The 17,179-nt window shown below is 41.0% G+C and overlaps 1 protein-coding gene across 2 annotated transcripts in view; it reads left to right on the plus strand.

The window, feature by feature from the left end:
• agap3 (ArfGAP with GTPase domain, ankyrin repeat and PH domain 3) overlaps window positions 1-17,179 on the plus strand; it is a 118,593-nt gene that overhangs the window by 95,839 nt on the left and 5,575 nt on the right. For both annotated transcript variants that reach the window (XM_083890089.1, XM_083890090.1), the window contains 3 exons: window positions 9,527-9,681; window positions 10,158-10,248; window positions 11,188-11,410. In XM_083890089.1, the coding sequence (XP_083746215.1) occupies window positions 9,527-9,681; window positions 10,158-10,248; window positions 11,188-11,410 (469 nt within the window). The remainder of the gene's footprint in view (window positions 1-9,526; window positions 9,682-10,157; window positions 10,249-11,187; window positions 11,411-17,179) is intronic.

Raw genomic sequence — 17,179 nt, forward strand, 5'->3', positions numbered from 1 at the left:
CATGATTAAAACAAGATTTGTGATTGTTTCAGTTTTTAAAAGGGAATATTTTCTGTTTTCTTTGCTCCACATAACAAAGAAATCATTAGAAACTGAATCATTTTGGTTTTCTGGACGAAACCAGACATTCAATAACGTCATCATTTCCAGGTTTGACAAATACCGATCAACATTTTTTAACGTTTCATGACATTTCATAGACCAAACAATTACTCGATTAATTGTGAAAAAAATAGACCGATTAATCGATCATGAAAATAATCGCAGCTCTAGCTTGTTTTTGTTTTGATAACATTTGAAATGTTAAATAATGTTGATCTGGAAATGATGATGTTCTCTAATATCTTGTTTTGTCCACAAACCTAAATGATTCAGTTTTAATGGTTTCTTTGATATATGGAACAAATAAACCAGATGATATTTACATTTAAGGAGCTGAAAAATCAGAGAACATTTTTTTAATTATTAAAAAAACACTTGAACCGATTAATCGATGATCAAAATAGTTGACGATTAATTTACTAATCGATTATTAAATCTTACTATTACTAAGACTTGTTGCAGCCCTACCCATCCTTGCTTCACAGTATAGTAGTTAATATGACTGTGTCATTTGGTAATGACTCTTCTTTTTAAAAACAATAACACAACAACAGCAACAACAAGCTTCACCTCCCTCTCTCTGCATCGGCTCTGTCCTGTGACTGGCGGAGAGGCAGAGCAGGAGTTTGTTCCACAGATGGAGGCTGTGTGCCGCGTACCAGACAAAAGCTGATTTCAGACACGCACTGCAACCCTGAACTTTTCGAGACTTTACTCAGAGGAGCCGTAAGTGTGCGAACGCAAATGTCCGAATCGCTTTAACTGGACATTAAGCAGACTCTATCCTGCCAAATCCCCCGTGCAAAGTCTGCGTAATGTTGGTTTGAGCCAGCGTACAAACAGATCAAGGGCTGAAACCATCTGACACTGGTCAGAGTGAAAATACAACAGCACCATGAATGTATTCAACGGTGTGTTCAGGTTCCAAAGTGGTTTTCAGCCACACCGTTTTTGTCATTGTAATGTTATGATACTCATGTTAGTTTAAGTAGTAGTGGGCATCATCCTTCATATTTTGACCAGTATATTTACAGAAGCAGTGTGCAAATCCCGGTGTCTCATCAAGCCCGTTAGTCTTTGATGGTGTGACTTGACTTTTTAGCTCCTGGTGGGTTGTCTCCTGTCAGAACTGCACCTTAAAACCTTGAATGAGTGATGTTTGGCATTGTCAAACATTGGCATATCTTATTGATGAATGTCCCACATTAGACGAAAATAGCAGACAGCTTTGTCCCGGACTTTCTGAGGAAGAAGGTTCAAGAGTAATCAGACTGTAAAAAGGAAGATTGTGAATGTTTCTCACGTTATCAAACGTGCACATTTTGTTTTCTATCTTCCTCACTGTTCCTTCCCGGTGAGGTTTTCTATTAGCATCAACCTGTCTGTTCTGCTGAATGCTTTGGAATACAGACGTATCACTTAAATATTGGATTCACCCACGTCTGAGGTGTGAGTTGCGTTTCCCGCTGAAATAGCGAGAGGAAGAGAGTGAGAGAAAGAGGGAGAGAGAGAGAGAGTTGGGATCCTTGAATAAATTGCTATCAGTTTGTCTCATTTACGGGGCAATCAGAAGCGTGCAATGCAGGCTGAAATTGAATTTTAGTTGCTGTGAAGTATCATCAATCAAAAGCCGCGTGAGTGTCTTAAGGTGAGAAATCATTTTGGCCAAACATGAAATGTGTAGGATGTACATGCAGCCTAGAGAAACTGTTGCACCATTATTTCCAAATGTGGCACGACAGTAGTTAGCGAGCGTCTTCTGCTTGGTTCAGACAATCCTAGAATGAGGCTTAATGACTCACAGGAATTTCAACACAACAAACAGGAAACACCTTTAAATAGGTTTGATTAACTCAATGCAGAATCCAGCTAATGGCCTTAAAAACCACGTTCAGGTCCCTGTCTTACTCCCGACCTAAAGCAGCCCAAACCACAACGGTTAACAGTTTCCTGTTTAGTGTCCTTGTTTGTTTTTATTTGCTAATGCACTTGTGCACCTGAGCATATTTAAGTTTGTGCAATTTGTGAAGGAGTCAGTGCTGCAGTTTATTTTGTGCCTCACACAGTGCACTAAGATTAATTGAAGTAAAAAAAAAAAAAAGATCCCACTATATGTTTTATTTGATATAAAGGTAAATGTATTTCATATCAACGTAAAGCCATATTTATTTTGAATGAATTTAAAGCCATATTTCGATAGTTTGTGAATCTGGCTACAGTGCTGTACTTCCTACCTAGGATATGCAGAATGGACACGGTCCCTAATATCCTATGCACTGTCAGAGCTGTGTGCTGTAATGAACTTCTCATGTGCTTAAAGAATGATGCAGGATGCATGGCGAGACAACTGACAGCCCCGTAATGTGTTTCCCAGCAGCCACCCGGCGACGAGCTCTCTCGGTGTGTCGCTCGCCATAAACCCACTGGAAAATCGATGGCCGATAAAGAGTTGTGTTCAGGGGGAGCCCCCTCTGATTAATGCAGACTGTCAGGGAGCATCATTAATGTATTTCTCTTTTAAAGAAAGTGTATCAAATACTCATTGTTTTGGGGCTTCTCGCTCGTCCACTGTGAGCAAGGAGGGGAGGGTGCAAAGATGGAGTGGAGTTGTGAAGAGAGTGGCATCTTCCTTATTCTTAGATATTTATGGGTGAAGATATTTTTACCCGTGCGAAGGTCACAGAAATCAAGGTGAAAAACGAGCTGGATGATTTTAACATAAAGGAGGTGTTAAGGTCTTAATTTACATCTTCATCACTAGATGTGATTTGATGCCATTTCAGAGAAACACATCATCAAAGTTATTATGCATTTTTGGAGCATTTTTGATTAAAAAGACCTACAGTTCAAACAAATGATAACAATCCAAAAGACTGAGGTCAGGTCACTTCATTTTGAAAAACTCTTGAATCAATTTAAATAAATACCTTATTTAATGAAGTATTCTCAATAATACTCTTTAATTAAAACACTTAGTTTTATTGTATTATTTTAACTGATTAGTTTAGAGTGGATAACAGCACTTCACTGGATTGTATCAGCAATTGGAGCAGGGTGGTAAAATAATGTTCATGTTTATTAAAGGATGGTGATGTTGTTTTCATGTCACATAGTGGCCAAGGTGCGATGTCATCTTTATTCATGAATTCAGTGCAGAAAATATGAATCGATGGCAACCTTCAGCGGTGTATGATAAAACGTATCGACATAGAGTATGTTTTCCCAAATTTGAACATAGCAATGAAATCCTTCCATTGCTTAACTTAAAACAAATGATAAAGCAAAACCAAAGTTTCCGAGGAGTAAACCGAAGTAATGAGATTACATTGTGATCAGTGGAAGCGTTGCTACTAATAGGTTAGTGGACAATTCTGGATCATTGAATATAGTTTGCCTCAAAACTTTCTCTACAACACTATTATCCTCACCACCTGCTCCCAGATGTTCTTCATGGGTTCAAAAACGCTGATGATTCCGACTCATTCAAAAGAACCAGAGCTCATATTTCCTCTTCGCTCTTCATCGCGAACCACGCTGCGTCCAGTTCTGATCAATAATCGTGTTACGTTTGCACGGACAGGCCAACTTAATCTACTATCCTATTGTCCTGTACCTTAGTAAACGAAGGGTTAATATCCTCTGGAGTCCAGCTGAGGATTAGGAAATGGAGGTTTAACTGCCTGTGCTAATGGTGGGTGTTTATCTCAATACTTTGTTTTGTCACTCCCCGACTCGCTCTCATTTCCGAAAGCTGTCCCTGGAGCCTCCACTCTTGTAATGGCTTAGCTTTCTGAGCGCCACAGTATGGAGGGAAAGGAATAACAAGATTCTCATTTGGGCTCTATACACACTGCCCACAGATACATGTATAATTGGCCCTGTTTTCATTCTGCTCTGTTGTTAAATGCACTAGCTATTAGGGTAGTGGTATTGGTGCTGATTTCATGTGTTTGTTTATTGTTGGAAGGTGTGCTCCTTGTTTGTTTGAGCATGTGCGCGGAGCCTGTAAAAGTGTTCAGGATTGTGTGTGTGTGTGTGCGTGCGCGAGTGAGTGTGTGTGTGTGTGTCAGATAGATAAAGAGTGTGCTCTATCTCTCTCTCTCCCTCCCTCTCTCTTCTTTCTGAGTTTGGTCGTGGTTCCCCTGGGGCCCCTGTCGCAGTAATGGCCTGCTCCTGATTGCTCTGATACAGGTTAGGAATATTGGCTTTAATGATGTGTAAAATGAGCAAGCAGTGCCTGTGACATTTACAGATGGCACCGCCTTGGCCTGTTCTTCCCAACTGCTCGTTAATTCACGGGAACGGCAAGCACTTCTTTAAGTGACTGCCTGATGCATACACACGAAACAACAAAACACATCCTGCACACACCACAACAATCCCTCACCTTCTGCACCTCTGCACCTTGTCATCATTTCAGCCAAGTGTTCACAACAAAATGGATTTAAAAAAAAAAAAACACACAAAAAAAAAACGAGGGAGTCCTTAAGGCTAAAAGGTGTTTGCGAAGTCCTTTTCGGAGGGTTTGTCACACTAGTCTCCGGAGCTTTTTGAGAGGCTTAGACAGAATAGATGCTATGCTGCTGTATAGACAGTCCAGCTGGGCTCAGCACCAACAACCCTGGGGTCATAATCTGGTCCACAGGTCCTCAGTGGTGCATCTGCAACATATACACCATAAAAGAGGGATTGCCGTCCTCGGGTCACCCTCTCATCTGTGCGTGTTTGATTTTCAGGTCAAACATATACTGTACCTTTTATATTGTACAGCACATCAGAAACGGTAACTGTTTCCTCTAATGACTGACTTTCATTGTGTATAACACTTGATTTCAAGGAAAGGTAATTCTAGTCAACGTTGTTGCTCGATGCCATCTTCTCATAATGTGCAGCTGTAGAATTTTCCTGTATTCCAATATTTTGTTGCACAGTCACTGTCCTCATGTTGGTTTAATATCTTCAGATTCAGCTGTCTGACCAAAACACCTCCATTTCTTGCACTCCTGTTGTCCTTTTTAGTTAGTTAGTAACTCAAAATTTATTATATCAACATCTCCATCAAATGTATTGATTAACAGCTATTGATACATGTACATAAATTGTAGATGTAGTTTACTGGTTTCTTAAGTGTTATGTGAGGAGTAATGGTTACACTATTCTCTCCTTTTTGTGAAGCATTAGATGTTTTGTCCTTTTTGGGCCAGTAACATTTAGTTTGATAAGCTCATAAGAATCCCAACTAAATCCAAGTAACTCACAACTCTACTTAATAAATGTAATTTGATTGCAGTCAGTCAATATTAAAAAGACACTTACCGCTTATTTTTGTATCTTGAAGCTGTTAGTTATCACTGAAGTTTATTAAAGTGCTGTTTTAGCAGCCATGAAGTATCTGATGAACACCATCTGTAACTGAGCATTTCTCCTGTGAATGGTGGACGACGGGTATCTTTATCTTTTAGTACCTTTACATGGCTCTCTCTGGCCATTACACTCCAATCTCCTTTTTTTTTTTTTTTATTACACTATGTTAATTAAGGAAAATCATATTTCGCTCATTCTTCACAGTTGGGTTCCCCGTTGCCTTTAAACTGTGCGCTGCCTTGTCCGCCCACTGGCAGGGCTCTGTTAATTTATTTCTAATTGCCAAGAACTTGTTGATTGTAGGCTCATAGACAGATATGGTCAGGAGGTTAATGCCCATGTTAATGTGACAAGGTGATCGCTCGTCTGCTCGCCACGTTCTAACTGCGATCGTTGAGTAATAACAGACGCACTAATGGCCCTTTTACAAGCTCATCATGGCAGGTGCCTGTAAGATAGCGGCGATATCTTTTAATACATTGTTCAGACTCTGATTTACTGTCTGTGACATCAACACTTTGACCTCAGAGATGGATGGCATTTAAAGTAATATGAGTGTGTTGGAGCTGGATGTAGTAACGATACCGGTGTCACACATAAAAGATTCCTGCTGCACACACACACACGCTCTCTTTAGTGAGGGAACTGTGTCTCATGTGCATTACTTTGCATGGAGAATAAGATTTGTTTCCCTTGTATACTCATCAGTTTAAAAAATCAGCCATCCATTGCTTTTTTAATCTCCATAATGAAAGTGTTTTAATGCCTCCAATTTATTGCCTGGGCAGCCAACAGAATAATTAGCTTTGTTCAGGTTTTTTTTTTATTTTTTTTTTAGAAAAAACAAGTATAAGAACATTTTAGTCTGGGAGCCACAAATTATAATCAAATGCACATGTACCTAAAGATACACTGGACTAGAGGAAATTGTATTATTTACCAATTAAACAAAAATTGACCGTCTTTTTTTTAGGTTGCTTAGCTGCTTCAAATGAAGGATGATATTATTGTTTTAAAACATCTCGCTCCAAAAAGCAGACTTTTCCCACTGGAAGTCTAAATAAAGAGGCTCCCAAGTCTTTATTGATTTTCTGTGACCTGTAGTCAATTTCACAAACTAAATCAGATAATTGAAGTCGGTGTCGAGCTAATTGGATTATTGCTTTTCCCCTGAAGAGCTCGCCCTCCGCCGCAGCACAGGGATTGCTACATTAGTGGCGTCCATCAGGCATCTGTCATTTAATGTTACAGGGCTGTTGTCTTGCACCACGGAGGGCAAGCACATTAAATACGGGCGCGTGATTCGTCTGAAGCTCTTTTTCACCATCGAGATCATCAGTATTTTATAAGGAACGAAGTCGGTCAATGTCAAAATGTGTTTGTGAAACTTCATGACAAATGATGTCAATACTTTGGGTAATTATTACAGAACAGTCGGAGCACATCAGGAGATCTAATCCCACAACATGTAGTGGATCAAATCTACACAGGGAGAAGAAAAAAAAAAAACATCCCCTGTGTGTCGACTTGCCTCCAGTCCTGCAAACATGCTGTATGCAAATGAGACGACTATTTGCATAGACATAATTAGGTAATTACAAATCATTTGGCTATGAGCTCAAGCATGTGCAGAGACCAGAGACATTACACGAGTCACATTGTACAGTACAGACTTAATGAATTGCTTCCGAACAGCGGAGGCATTACAGCATGTGTTGGAACATATGTTGTGTCAGGCGTCTTGTTTGAAGACGACAGGTGACATTTTCATAAGTGTTAGTTAAGCGTGGATCGCTGATGTAGCAAAACCCTGCTGTTTCGCTTTTGACCGCATATGAACATATGAAATGAGCAAGATTGGGATTTACATGTATAACACTCGACAACCTGCCCCTGTTCATTTTGTGATTGTCAAGGGGAAAAAAAGTATCACTCTTTAGTCTTAGAAAAACAGTTTTGACAAAAATTATTGGTTTATTTCCCTCCCAACAAACAAACACCCAATATGTAGTTTAGTCTCAGATACAGAAGGCCGAATTATCAAAATGTCAGAGTTTGCAGTTTTTCACAAAAAAAGATGGTTGAAGAGTCTCTGTCACATTCAGATTTCCCCAAAATGTCAACTCAATTATTGCCACGTCATACTTTAATGCTATCTGACCAAACATCATCCTATGCAGCTGGGGCGATGATAGCTCTGTTTCAGAGCAAGTCGTCTTTCAACTCAAAGGTTGTGGGTTAGATTCCCGGCTCCACTAGTCTATCAATCAATCAATCAAATTTTATTTATACAGTCCTCAGTTTACAAAACACAGTTTGTCTCACGGGGCTTCACAGGGTTGGTAACATCCTCTATCCTTAGACCTTCGACCAGGGTAAGGAAAAACTACCAAGGAAAAAACCTTATAACAGGGAAAAAAGGTAGAAACCTTAGGGAGAACCACATGTGAGGGATCCACTCCCATGTCGATATGTCCTTGGGCGAGACGCTTAACCCCATGTTGGTCCTGAAGGCTCCAACGTGTGAATGAGTCTGAAAGATGAGTGATAGAAAATGCACTGCGTTGTATGAAAGTGTGAGTGAATGGGTGAATGGCAAAACTGTAGTGAAAAGCAGCTTTGAGTGATCATCAAGACTAGAAGCTGTGACAACGTGGGGGGAAGAAAAAAATGACTCAAATGTAGAGAAACTCTTTGAGCTTAGTTATTACAAAAGTGCAGGCAAGATGAAACTCTCTTGTGACTTAAAAGAGTCATCAACAACTACAAAACTGATTTCCTGAACCAGTAAACTCACCAAATGTATTAGAAATATAATTGTGAGGCAGAGAAACTTGCTGCAACACAGAGATGTGTTTTCATCAGAGCTATAGGGAGTCTCTCTGTAAGCGCACAGGCACACAATGGTATAACACTGATGATAGCTGAGTGAGTTTTTAAGGGGAGTGGTTGTCATGATTTCTGTTTATCCACAGGTGGGAAGACTTTTAGTGACCATTCCACAGTGTGCTGTTATGTCTGCACCATGGAAAGCTCTCCTGACACTCTAATGTTATACATTTTAAGGAACTTCACTTTTAACCTCATTTTCTGGACCAATTTAAAAAGAAAAGTGATGACTAGAAGAACACAAACTGATGGAAAGGAGGAAAGGAACTTTATGCATTATACAAAATCACAAGGTCGTCAGAGCTGCTGCGACTGAACGCGCTGCCGCACAGGACCAACCTGACCCAATGTGGCTAACATTCATACATGTTTTGATGGTGGAGCCATCGTATTTCCACTCCTAGTATTTATTTATGAAATAAATAAAGTCTACTTCACACTGGTGGAATGATCTAGAGAGTGCTACCAGAACAGGGATGTCCCCCTCTGTCATCAAGAAGCTCTTGAAGACCCAGCTTTTCCAAAAGCATCTTCTGTCCAAGCACTTACCTTAATACCTGTCCCTGCACGATCTCCATCTGCACTTGGATTTCCCAAGACTTATTCTATGTATCTTATTCCTCTTTTGTGAGTCACTTTGGATAAAAGCGTCTGCTAAACTTTAGGACACGTCTGATCTAAATGCTAAAGTCGTCAAAAAAGGCATGAAATCATAAAATGTATTTTAAAATTTGGAAAAAGGAGTCATTTTAATGTGTCGCTGGTGAATGGTAATCGTGATGATCTTTAAAGTTGTTCCACTCTATCAAAAAAAAAAAAAAAAGGAATCAAAATGCATTATGTTTAGGCCTCATCAAACAAAGCAGGTGCCAGGAAAATCACTTGAATGTTGCTGAGTTTAACAGGAGCTCATTCCACCGTGCGCTTGTGCATAGATGGGCTTCAGTCACTGAGCTGTGGCGCTGATTTGCAGAGTCAGATCGTGCAAGCCGCCGTGTGTTGTTGCTCATTCTACTGTGTTCCCCTTCACTGTGGTGACAGGTGATTTTCCATCATACAAATGTGAAACTGAAAGAAGTCTAAACCTGTGCCAGAATCCGCTTTGTCCCAGGAAACAGAACTATCACCCTTCAGTTCACTGCTAATCATACATTTCCCTTTGTTTTTTCAGAGCAAGAGGATTCCTTTGAGTTCGTCATTGTGTCGTTGACGGGTCAGACGTGGAACTTTGAAGCGTCCACGTATGAGGAGAGGGAGCTGTGGGTCCAAGCAGTCGAGAGCCAGATCTTTGCCAGCCTGCAGTCTTGTGAGAGCATCAAAAATAAGGTAAAGAAATAAAGAAATAAAATCCCAGGAGAAGTGGCCAGAGTTGGCAATTTCCCTACAATTACAGCAGCGTCACTGTCCTGCGATTCTGCTGCTTCATTTACATTCCTCTTTTTCCCTCCCTTCTCTTCAACCTTTATTGTGCCCTCATCCTCCTCCGCCTCTCCTCACCCTCTACAAGCTGTCACATGTATGAGGGTGTCAGACAGGTGCACCGCAGTGTGGGGGATCTCTTATTAGTACTGACAGACATCAGAGATAGAACACGGCTTGTGTCAGCATGCTGGGGAGACACGGCCTCATTTTCATATTCATATTTTCTCTGCCTCAGTCTTTTCCCTAAGACTTTGAAACACGTCCTTCCTCCCTCCCATCACTGCTCATTTATGATCTGAGTCCGGCTGTAATTGTTTGCCTTCTCTTACTCCTGCGGTGATTAGTTCGAGCTGACTTGTTCTTTCCCTCGTTCCTTACAGTCTCGGTTAGGTAGCCAAAGTGATGCAATGGCCATTCAGTCCGTACGGAACGTGAGGGGGAACAGCTTCTGTGTGGACTGTGATGCACCCAGTGAGTATTAATCTTCATAAACCCTGATATCATATTGATTAAGGTTAAAAAATTAATATTATCTGTATGTATTTGAAGATTAAAGCATTTTCTTTGTTTCAAGACAACATCCACACACGCATATACTGTATATACTATACTATACTATACTACTATACTGCTAAGTGTTTTAGAGTCCTAAAACGTTTTTTTAAAAACTGCTTTCTTTGTTTGAAAACTGGCTTTGGACACAATAGTTACCTGCACAGTTCCCTTTTTGGTTGCTTCTTATCAACTGACTCACAGGCTCAGTTTCACCTAGTTCCAGAGCTTTTAAGCAAACAGTTCCACTCAGACAGAATTGGCTTCCTGTTCACACCAGCATGCACATGTCTCATGTACCCGATTGGTCACGTGAAATAAGTTTTTAGGTGTATTAGTATGGACGCAGATAACTCCTGAAATTGAGCTTAAATGCTTGTCTGGAAGCAGATTGTTTTTAACTTTTATTGTATGGATGTTGGCTTAGTCATGGTGGGTACTGCTTGGTTCTTCCCTTGCCCACAGTTTATCTAAAATCAAATCAAAATTCAAATACTGACTTTTTTTTTCAAAGCTAATTTGATCAGTGTAGATGCAGAGTCTACACAGTTCCAAGTTTAAAAATGAAAGTTATCTCGATAAAATGAGATAAATCCATCCATCCATCTTCTAACGCCTTATCCTCAATGAGGGTCACAGGAGCGCTGTGCCAATTGTCCTGCTTTTAATTTTTTGGAACACATGAACTGTGCAGTAGAATCATTACTCAACCAATTCGCCAAAAAAAAAAAAGAGAGATTTGCAACAAGAAAAAAAGGGAGATCATAAATCTCTGTTTCCGACTAATGAATAAAGCGTTGCTTGTCACTTCTCTGACTCCTTCACTGTCATGATCCATTCCCGTCCTCTCTCATGCAGACCCAGACTGGGCCAGTTTGAACCTGGGTGCCTTGATGTGCATCGAGTGCTCAGGCATCCACAGGAACCTGGGTACCCACCTGTCACGTGTCCGCTCCCTGGACCTGGATGACTGGCCGGTGGAGCTCAGCATGGTGATGACTGCCATTGGAAACGCCATGGCCAACAGTGTTTGGGAGGGCGCTTTGGAGAACTACAACAAGCCAGGGAGCGACAGCACCAGGTTAGCAACCCCTCTGCAAATAAAAAGGTGCTGCTTAATGAAGCATTCAGAGATTACAGAATGAGAAGCCCGCGCTGCCTTCCCTCCATTAGCTGCCATTTATTAGCCACCCACATTTCAGCGCAGGCACTTGAAACCACAAAATGCTTCATAAGAAGCACCAGGGGTCCATAAGTGTCAGTCTATTGAGCCAGGAACACAGTATTTATGTTTCAGTCAATCCTGTTCACAGTCATCACAATAACTCCAGCAGAACCTTGTTGGCATCTACTCTGTGTCTCTTTCTTCAGCTCTGGATATAATGCCTTACATTAATTTCCACCACTTTATCTGTTGTCCTTGCACTAACTCGCCCCGAAACCCCATAATTCATGAAAGGAGTGTTGTGTGTGTGACATTTTGCACGTACCAGATAAATGCCAAGGCTTTGCTCCGAGTCCGTCAAGTTTTGCCACCTGACGTGTAAGCGCTAATCAAGAAGAGATCTCATCATCTAAACCACATCTGAAGCCTAAGCCCATTTATTCCTGCTTAAAGCTACAGTGTGTAAACTGTATTGGTGAAGTTGCATGTTGCAGCTGAATATCAATGACATTTGTCCATCGTGGGCTAATGTAAATGTAGTCCCAACTCATACATTACAGGTGAATACACTAAGTATGAACATTTTATTTTCAATCACTCAATGAACCGGTGGATACAGATGGGAGTTCATGTAGCCCACTAACTTAAAACCCTTTCACACCTAAGTGTCAAAATGTCCGACTGGCCTTTTTTTTTGCTCATTGTACTCAAAAAAAAAGGGCCAAAAAATGTCCCGTGAGTATGTGCTTTTACTCATTTTTATTCCAGAACACTTAAAAATGTTAATATCTGGCACTTATTTACAATTTATTGCATGTTAAAAGAGTGTATTGACAGTTTAAGGTCAAGAAAAACTTGAAACATGTAGTAGTTGTGCATGAATATAATATTTTGCATTTTAATTTTGAAATTTGAATAAATTTGAGAGTATTTGTCTCTCAATGTGCAATAACAGGCCAACAGAACTGGAAACTATGTACCTCGGCAGTGGTTTTATCAGATCTTCAGGTCATTTTGTGCAAGTGCAAGTTCTTAACTTTCAGAAACCACAGAAATTTTTCTGATAGCACTAACCGTTGCATAGTTACGGTAATGTAAAGAACGCTTGCCCAAAAGTCTCACACACACACACACACACACACATATATATATATATATATTTATTTATTTTTTATTTTATTTTATTTTTTTAATAACGCACCTTCCACCACTTAACCCATGCTCCCTTGCCCTAACTCACCCCGACGGCCTGTGTTTGCTTTCCTCTGAGGAATCTGGTAGGAGGATTGTTTATCTCTCAGTGACAGGTGAGACCTGCCGTCCCAGTCTGACTAATGACCTGCTGTGTGGCTGTGCAGGTAATTAAGCACACCATTATGGTTAACTCCACCCCCAGAGCCAGGCCCTCGGGCCCCCGAGCTGACCTGTCACATATCCATCACACGAGGCCGGGTCATCACTCCGTCTGTCACAGCAAAGACTGTCCGGAGGCTCTGCCTCGTGGCATCAGACGGTTTTCACGTCACAGCTTTGGAACTTTGTTAGGAAAAGTCACATACAAATAGCAAGACACTGATGTTTATCGTTACTGCTGCGGTTGCAACAGTCGATACACTTTAGAAGTCATGAAAATGTTCTAAAATACAGTATAAAGGCTTGAGAGGGGACACATTATAATATACTATATTATTAGAATTAAAAAGTAATGACACCACATGAATTAATGTGTCATTCAGTGGCATGACCGTTGTGTACTTCGTTGATAATAAGATTTGATAACAGATCAATTAATGGAACATTTTTATAACCTTTTTTTTAATTGTAAAAGGTTAAATCAAAACAAAAAACAATGTAGAAATGAAGTATTTTATATTTGACAGATTGGGGAAAAAAAAGCTTCACCTGAACTGATGATCTGACCTCTTCACAGTCAATGTTGGAAAGAGGAACGATTCCAATGTCTCCTTCCTCCTTCAATGTACATATGGGCTTATAATTTAGGGCATTATTTTTGCTGATGCAACAGTATATTACAAAAGGATTGATCCAAAATCCAATCCAACTTTATTTATAAAGCACAACAGATACAAAGTGCTGTACATCAGAGATAAATAAAACAAATAACAACATGAGATGTAATAAGATGTACATAATGTCTGTTTAGACCTTTTAAATTGTCAGTTTTTGTCTCCAAGACGACTCAAACTATCAGCAGTGGAGAAAATCCCAAGACTTTTCCAACATGCGTCACCCAAAATACTGTTAAAACCTGTGACATATCCATGTTATCAGGAGTTAGTAAAGGTTATTATAAATGAATAATATGAGGCCCAGCTTTAAACAATAATATCAACTAAAACACTGTTTGTATCTGAGCGGTTTTTCACTCCTCTGGGAAATGTTTTTTCTCTTAAATCCCTGCTCCGCTTTTTGGCCAGTTCAGAGCTGAATGATGGCCTACAGTTATTTATTGAATGGTATCTGTGCTAAAGTGCTCCACCGTGGACTTGATGAAAGATTATTGATGTTGATTCCTCTCCCGACCACTGTCAGTCCCACGTCGCCTCGAGCGGGAAGGTTCTTCATTGTCTTAAAAATCCGATCTTGTCCCCGCAGCGGCATCTCCATTAGTTTCCACTGTCAAACAATAAATCTCATTTTCGGCGTAACTAATCCTCAGACAAAAAGCTGCTTTTGTAAATATCAAACATGGCCACTGGTTATTGAGATGCTGCTGATTTTGTGGGCCTTGTGGGCCAAACGATGATTATTTTTGCTTTATCGTGAATGATGAATTAAGACCACCTAAATGTTTTTTTCACCTTCTTTCAACACAATAATTCCTCACCGGACTCCTGTGTATGATTCTCATGACGCACATATGGAAAGATTTTAATTGTGTGACATCAGTGACATGAAGCAGCTTTTTGATGGCACAGTCAGGCAGTGTACGGCTCGCGACTCCCACTAAACATTAGTGACACCTAATCTAAACGATTCAGTAACTACCTGAATATCAACTCGGTATCTGATTGAATGTCTCCTGCAAGACTAGCTTTACCCCTTTGCATTTTTGAGATTTAACTTAAAAGCATTCATCCACAAGATCGGTTTAGCTTATGATATTCAGGATCAAAAGAACACAATATACAGATTTGTCGTACGCAGGTCCGCACAGCAACGCTGAGATTACTGACTGATTACAGGCATTTAAATTGGAAACACGCTCGTGGTGTTGCACACGAACATGCATGTCAGCATCACCTGCATTTCCTCTTTCCACTTTCTAAAGCGTCACCTGTGATACTGCATTTTAATGGCTTCATAAAAATGCTAAATAAATAATTAGATTATGCTTTCAGCATCAGAATGTATTTTTGGATAGCCATGTTTGTGGAAAATCTATTGGGCATGATTCAGAGCGTACATTTTCTCCTAATGAACTAAAAGGTTACTAATCTTTTAATAAATGCTCATCCTGTTTGAATTAGTTAGAAATAGTCTAAAATAGATTTGAAGTTGTCTGCCTGTCTTTTTCCCACACACTTCAACCAGGCCAAACCATTTAAAACAACCCAAAGGTTGTTCCTGACTATAACTTATACTAAATTAACAATTAATTAACCATGAAGACATTAGTTACAATTAATAACTCATTTACCCATGATGCCTCATTAGGAGCTGATACTAAGTGGGTCAGAGGCAGAAGTCATATCTGTCTGTGCTGATGGCACATTTATGGAGACTCTGTATTGAGGCTGATCTCATATTGTGTGTGTGTGTGTGGGGGGGGGGGGGTTGTTGCTTTAATTAGCACCTGGGAGTCACTGTGTTTTGCATGTTACCTCTAATTGCTTGACATGTTCATGTTAGAAAACACCACACAACTATTTTGACTGATACTGTGGGGGGAGGTCCAACTACCGACTGTACCCCCTCTACTACCACAGACACAATAAACACACACACACACACACAAACACACATAGAGACACAACTTCTCATTTGGGGGAGATGTCCTGGAGCGTGGACGGATGTGGACGGCTATCCCTCACTGACTCGGGCCTCTCACTGTCACCCTCTGTAGGCTCCGCGCCGCCCTCGGCCACAGGCAGGTAATAGCTCTGATGAGAGCCCTCCACTTTGTTTCAGAAATAATTTGCCACTCCTGCCGCCTGCAGGGGCTGCGTGGTAATAAAAATGAATCACTCCGCTAACCTCTCCAAACCTGGCCCCGCTGCCGCTTTTAACCCCTTGTGCTCTGGCGGTGGCATCGTGGTTTCCGTCCTCTCAAGCTGTTTGTTGTGTTTACAACATCAGCGGTCAGGCCACTGGACCCCTGTTAAAGGATTTTTGTTCTCACATTGGCCTGTGTCCTTAATGCTAGTCCCTAAAACACAGAGCAAAGATTCCCGGCGACTCACAGGTTAGGAGTGCTGAAACGCCAACTCACAGAAGAGCTGTTAGAATAGCCGGCCTTGCCAGGAGCCCTGGTGGAGGAAGAGTAATTAATTAAGACAAATTAATGACTGGGTCTTCCCCTGTCCTCCTCTCTTGCTCGGTTTCTCTCTCTTCCTCTCTTTTTCTCTCTCTCTAAATGAAACCCACAGGTCAGTAATTAGCCCTGTGTGGGTGGAATGGTACCACAGCCTCTAATTGCCCACATGCCATCAGGTTTTGGAGCCAGGTAGATGCAGAGGAAGGACTGATTCATTATGACGGAGTCCATTCTACCACGCAATTCAGTTTCAGCATTACAAGATCATCAATAAATATTCTTACAAAGTGAGGTGAATTATAAAGGATACATTATTGCTCTGGTCATTCCCACGTTGTTGTCACTTCACACTTCCACATGCACATATGGTCATGGTTCCATTCATATACCCATAAGTCCAGCCTTTCATGTACAAGTTTCCATAGTTACCATCTTCTTCGTCATTTAAAAAAAAAAAATACAATTGCGTAAAGTGTCGACTTGTGCTCGCACTCTTCCGCACGGGCCATCGTGTTTACGTCACGCAGTCTCCAGCGGACATTCGCGCAGACACAGGATTCAGAGACGTGTCGGGTTTGTGTAAAGCAGGCTGCATACACAAGCAGGGTGTGTGTGCGTGTCGCCTCAGCTTTGTGTGTGACGCGAGGGGTTCAGCAAGGGTTAACAGCATGAGCATTTAAAGGTATTAGGTTTGCTGGCACAAAACACATCCACTCCATCATGAGGGGTCTGACAACCTCATTAATGTCACAATATATTCAGCTCTATAGAGCCCAACACGGCAAACCCTCTGCTTGTTCTCTCTGGTCATCTGTTCACTCCGCTTTCTGGTAGCAAGAAAAGCGGCATCTGTCCCACTCGTGGAAATATTTGTCTTAATTCTTTCGCAGCCGTTTTTCTTGGAGCAGAACATACCATGTCATCACTGTACCCGCTGGACCATAGGGGACCTTATTTAGCACTTTTTTGCTGCGGCATTTACTGTGTTGCTCCTTCATTTCTGGCCCTTAGCAACCTTTGATGCTTTGGGGCCCAGCTTTCTTTCCCTGTTGTGTTCGCTTTTTTTTCATCTGACGTTTTCCCTCTAAGCCCCCTCTCCGTCTTTCTGCTGCTGTCCCTCTTCCTTGCTCTCTGTCTCTTCCCTCCCCTCGGTTTGTGGAAGTAAAGCTGTTGGCTGTATGGGAATC

This window comes from Microchirus variegatus (assembly GCF_963457635.1).
Source record: "Microchirus variegatus genome assembly, chromosome: 5".
NCBI classification, from domain to species: domain Eukaryota; kingdom Metazoa; phylum Chordata; class Actinopteri; order Pleuronectiformes; family Soleidae; genus Microchirus; species Microchirus variegatus.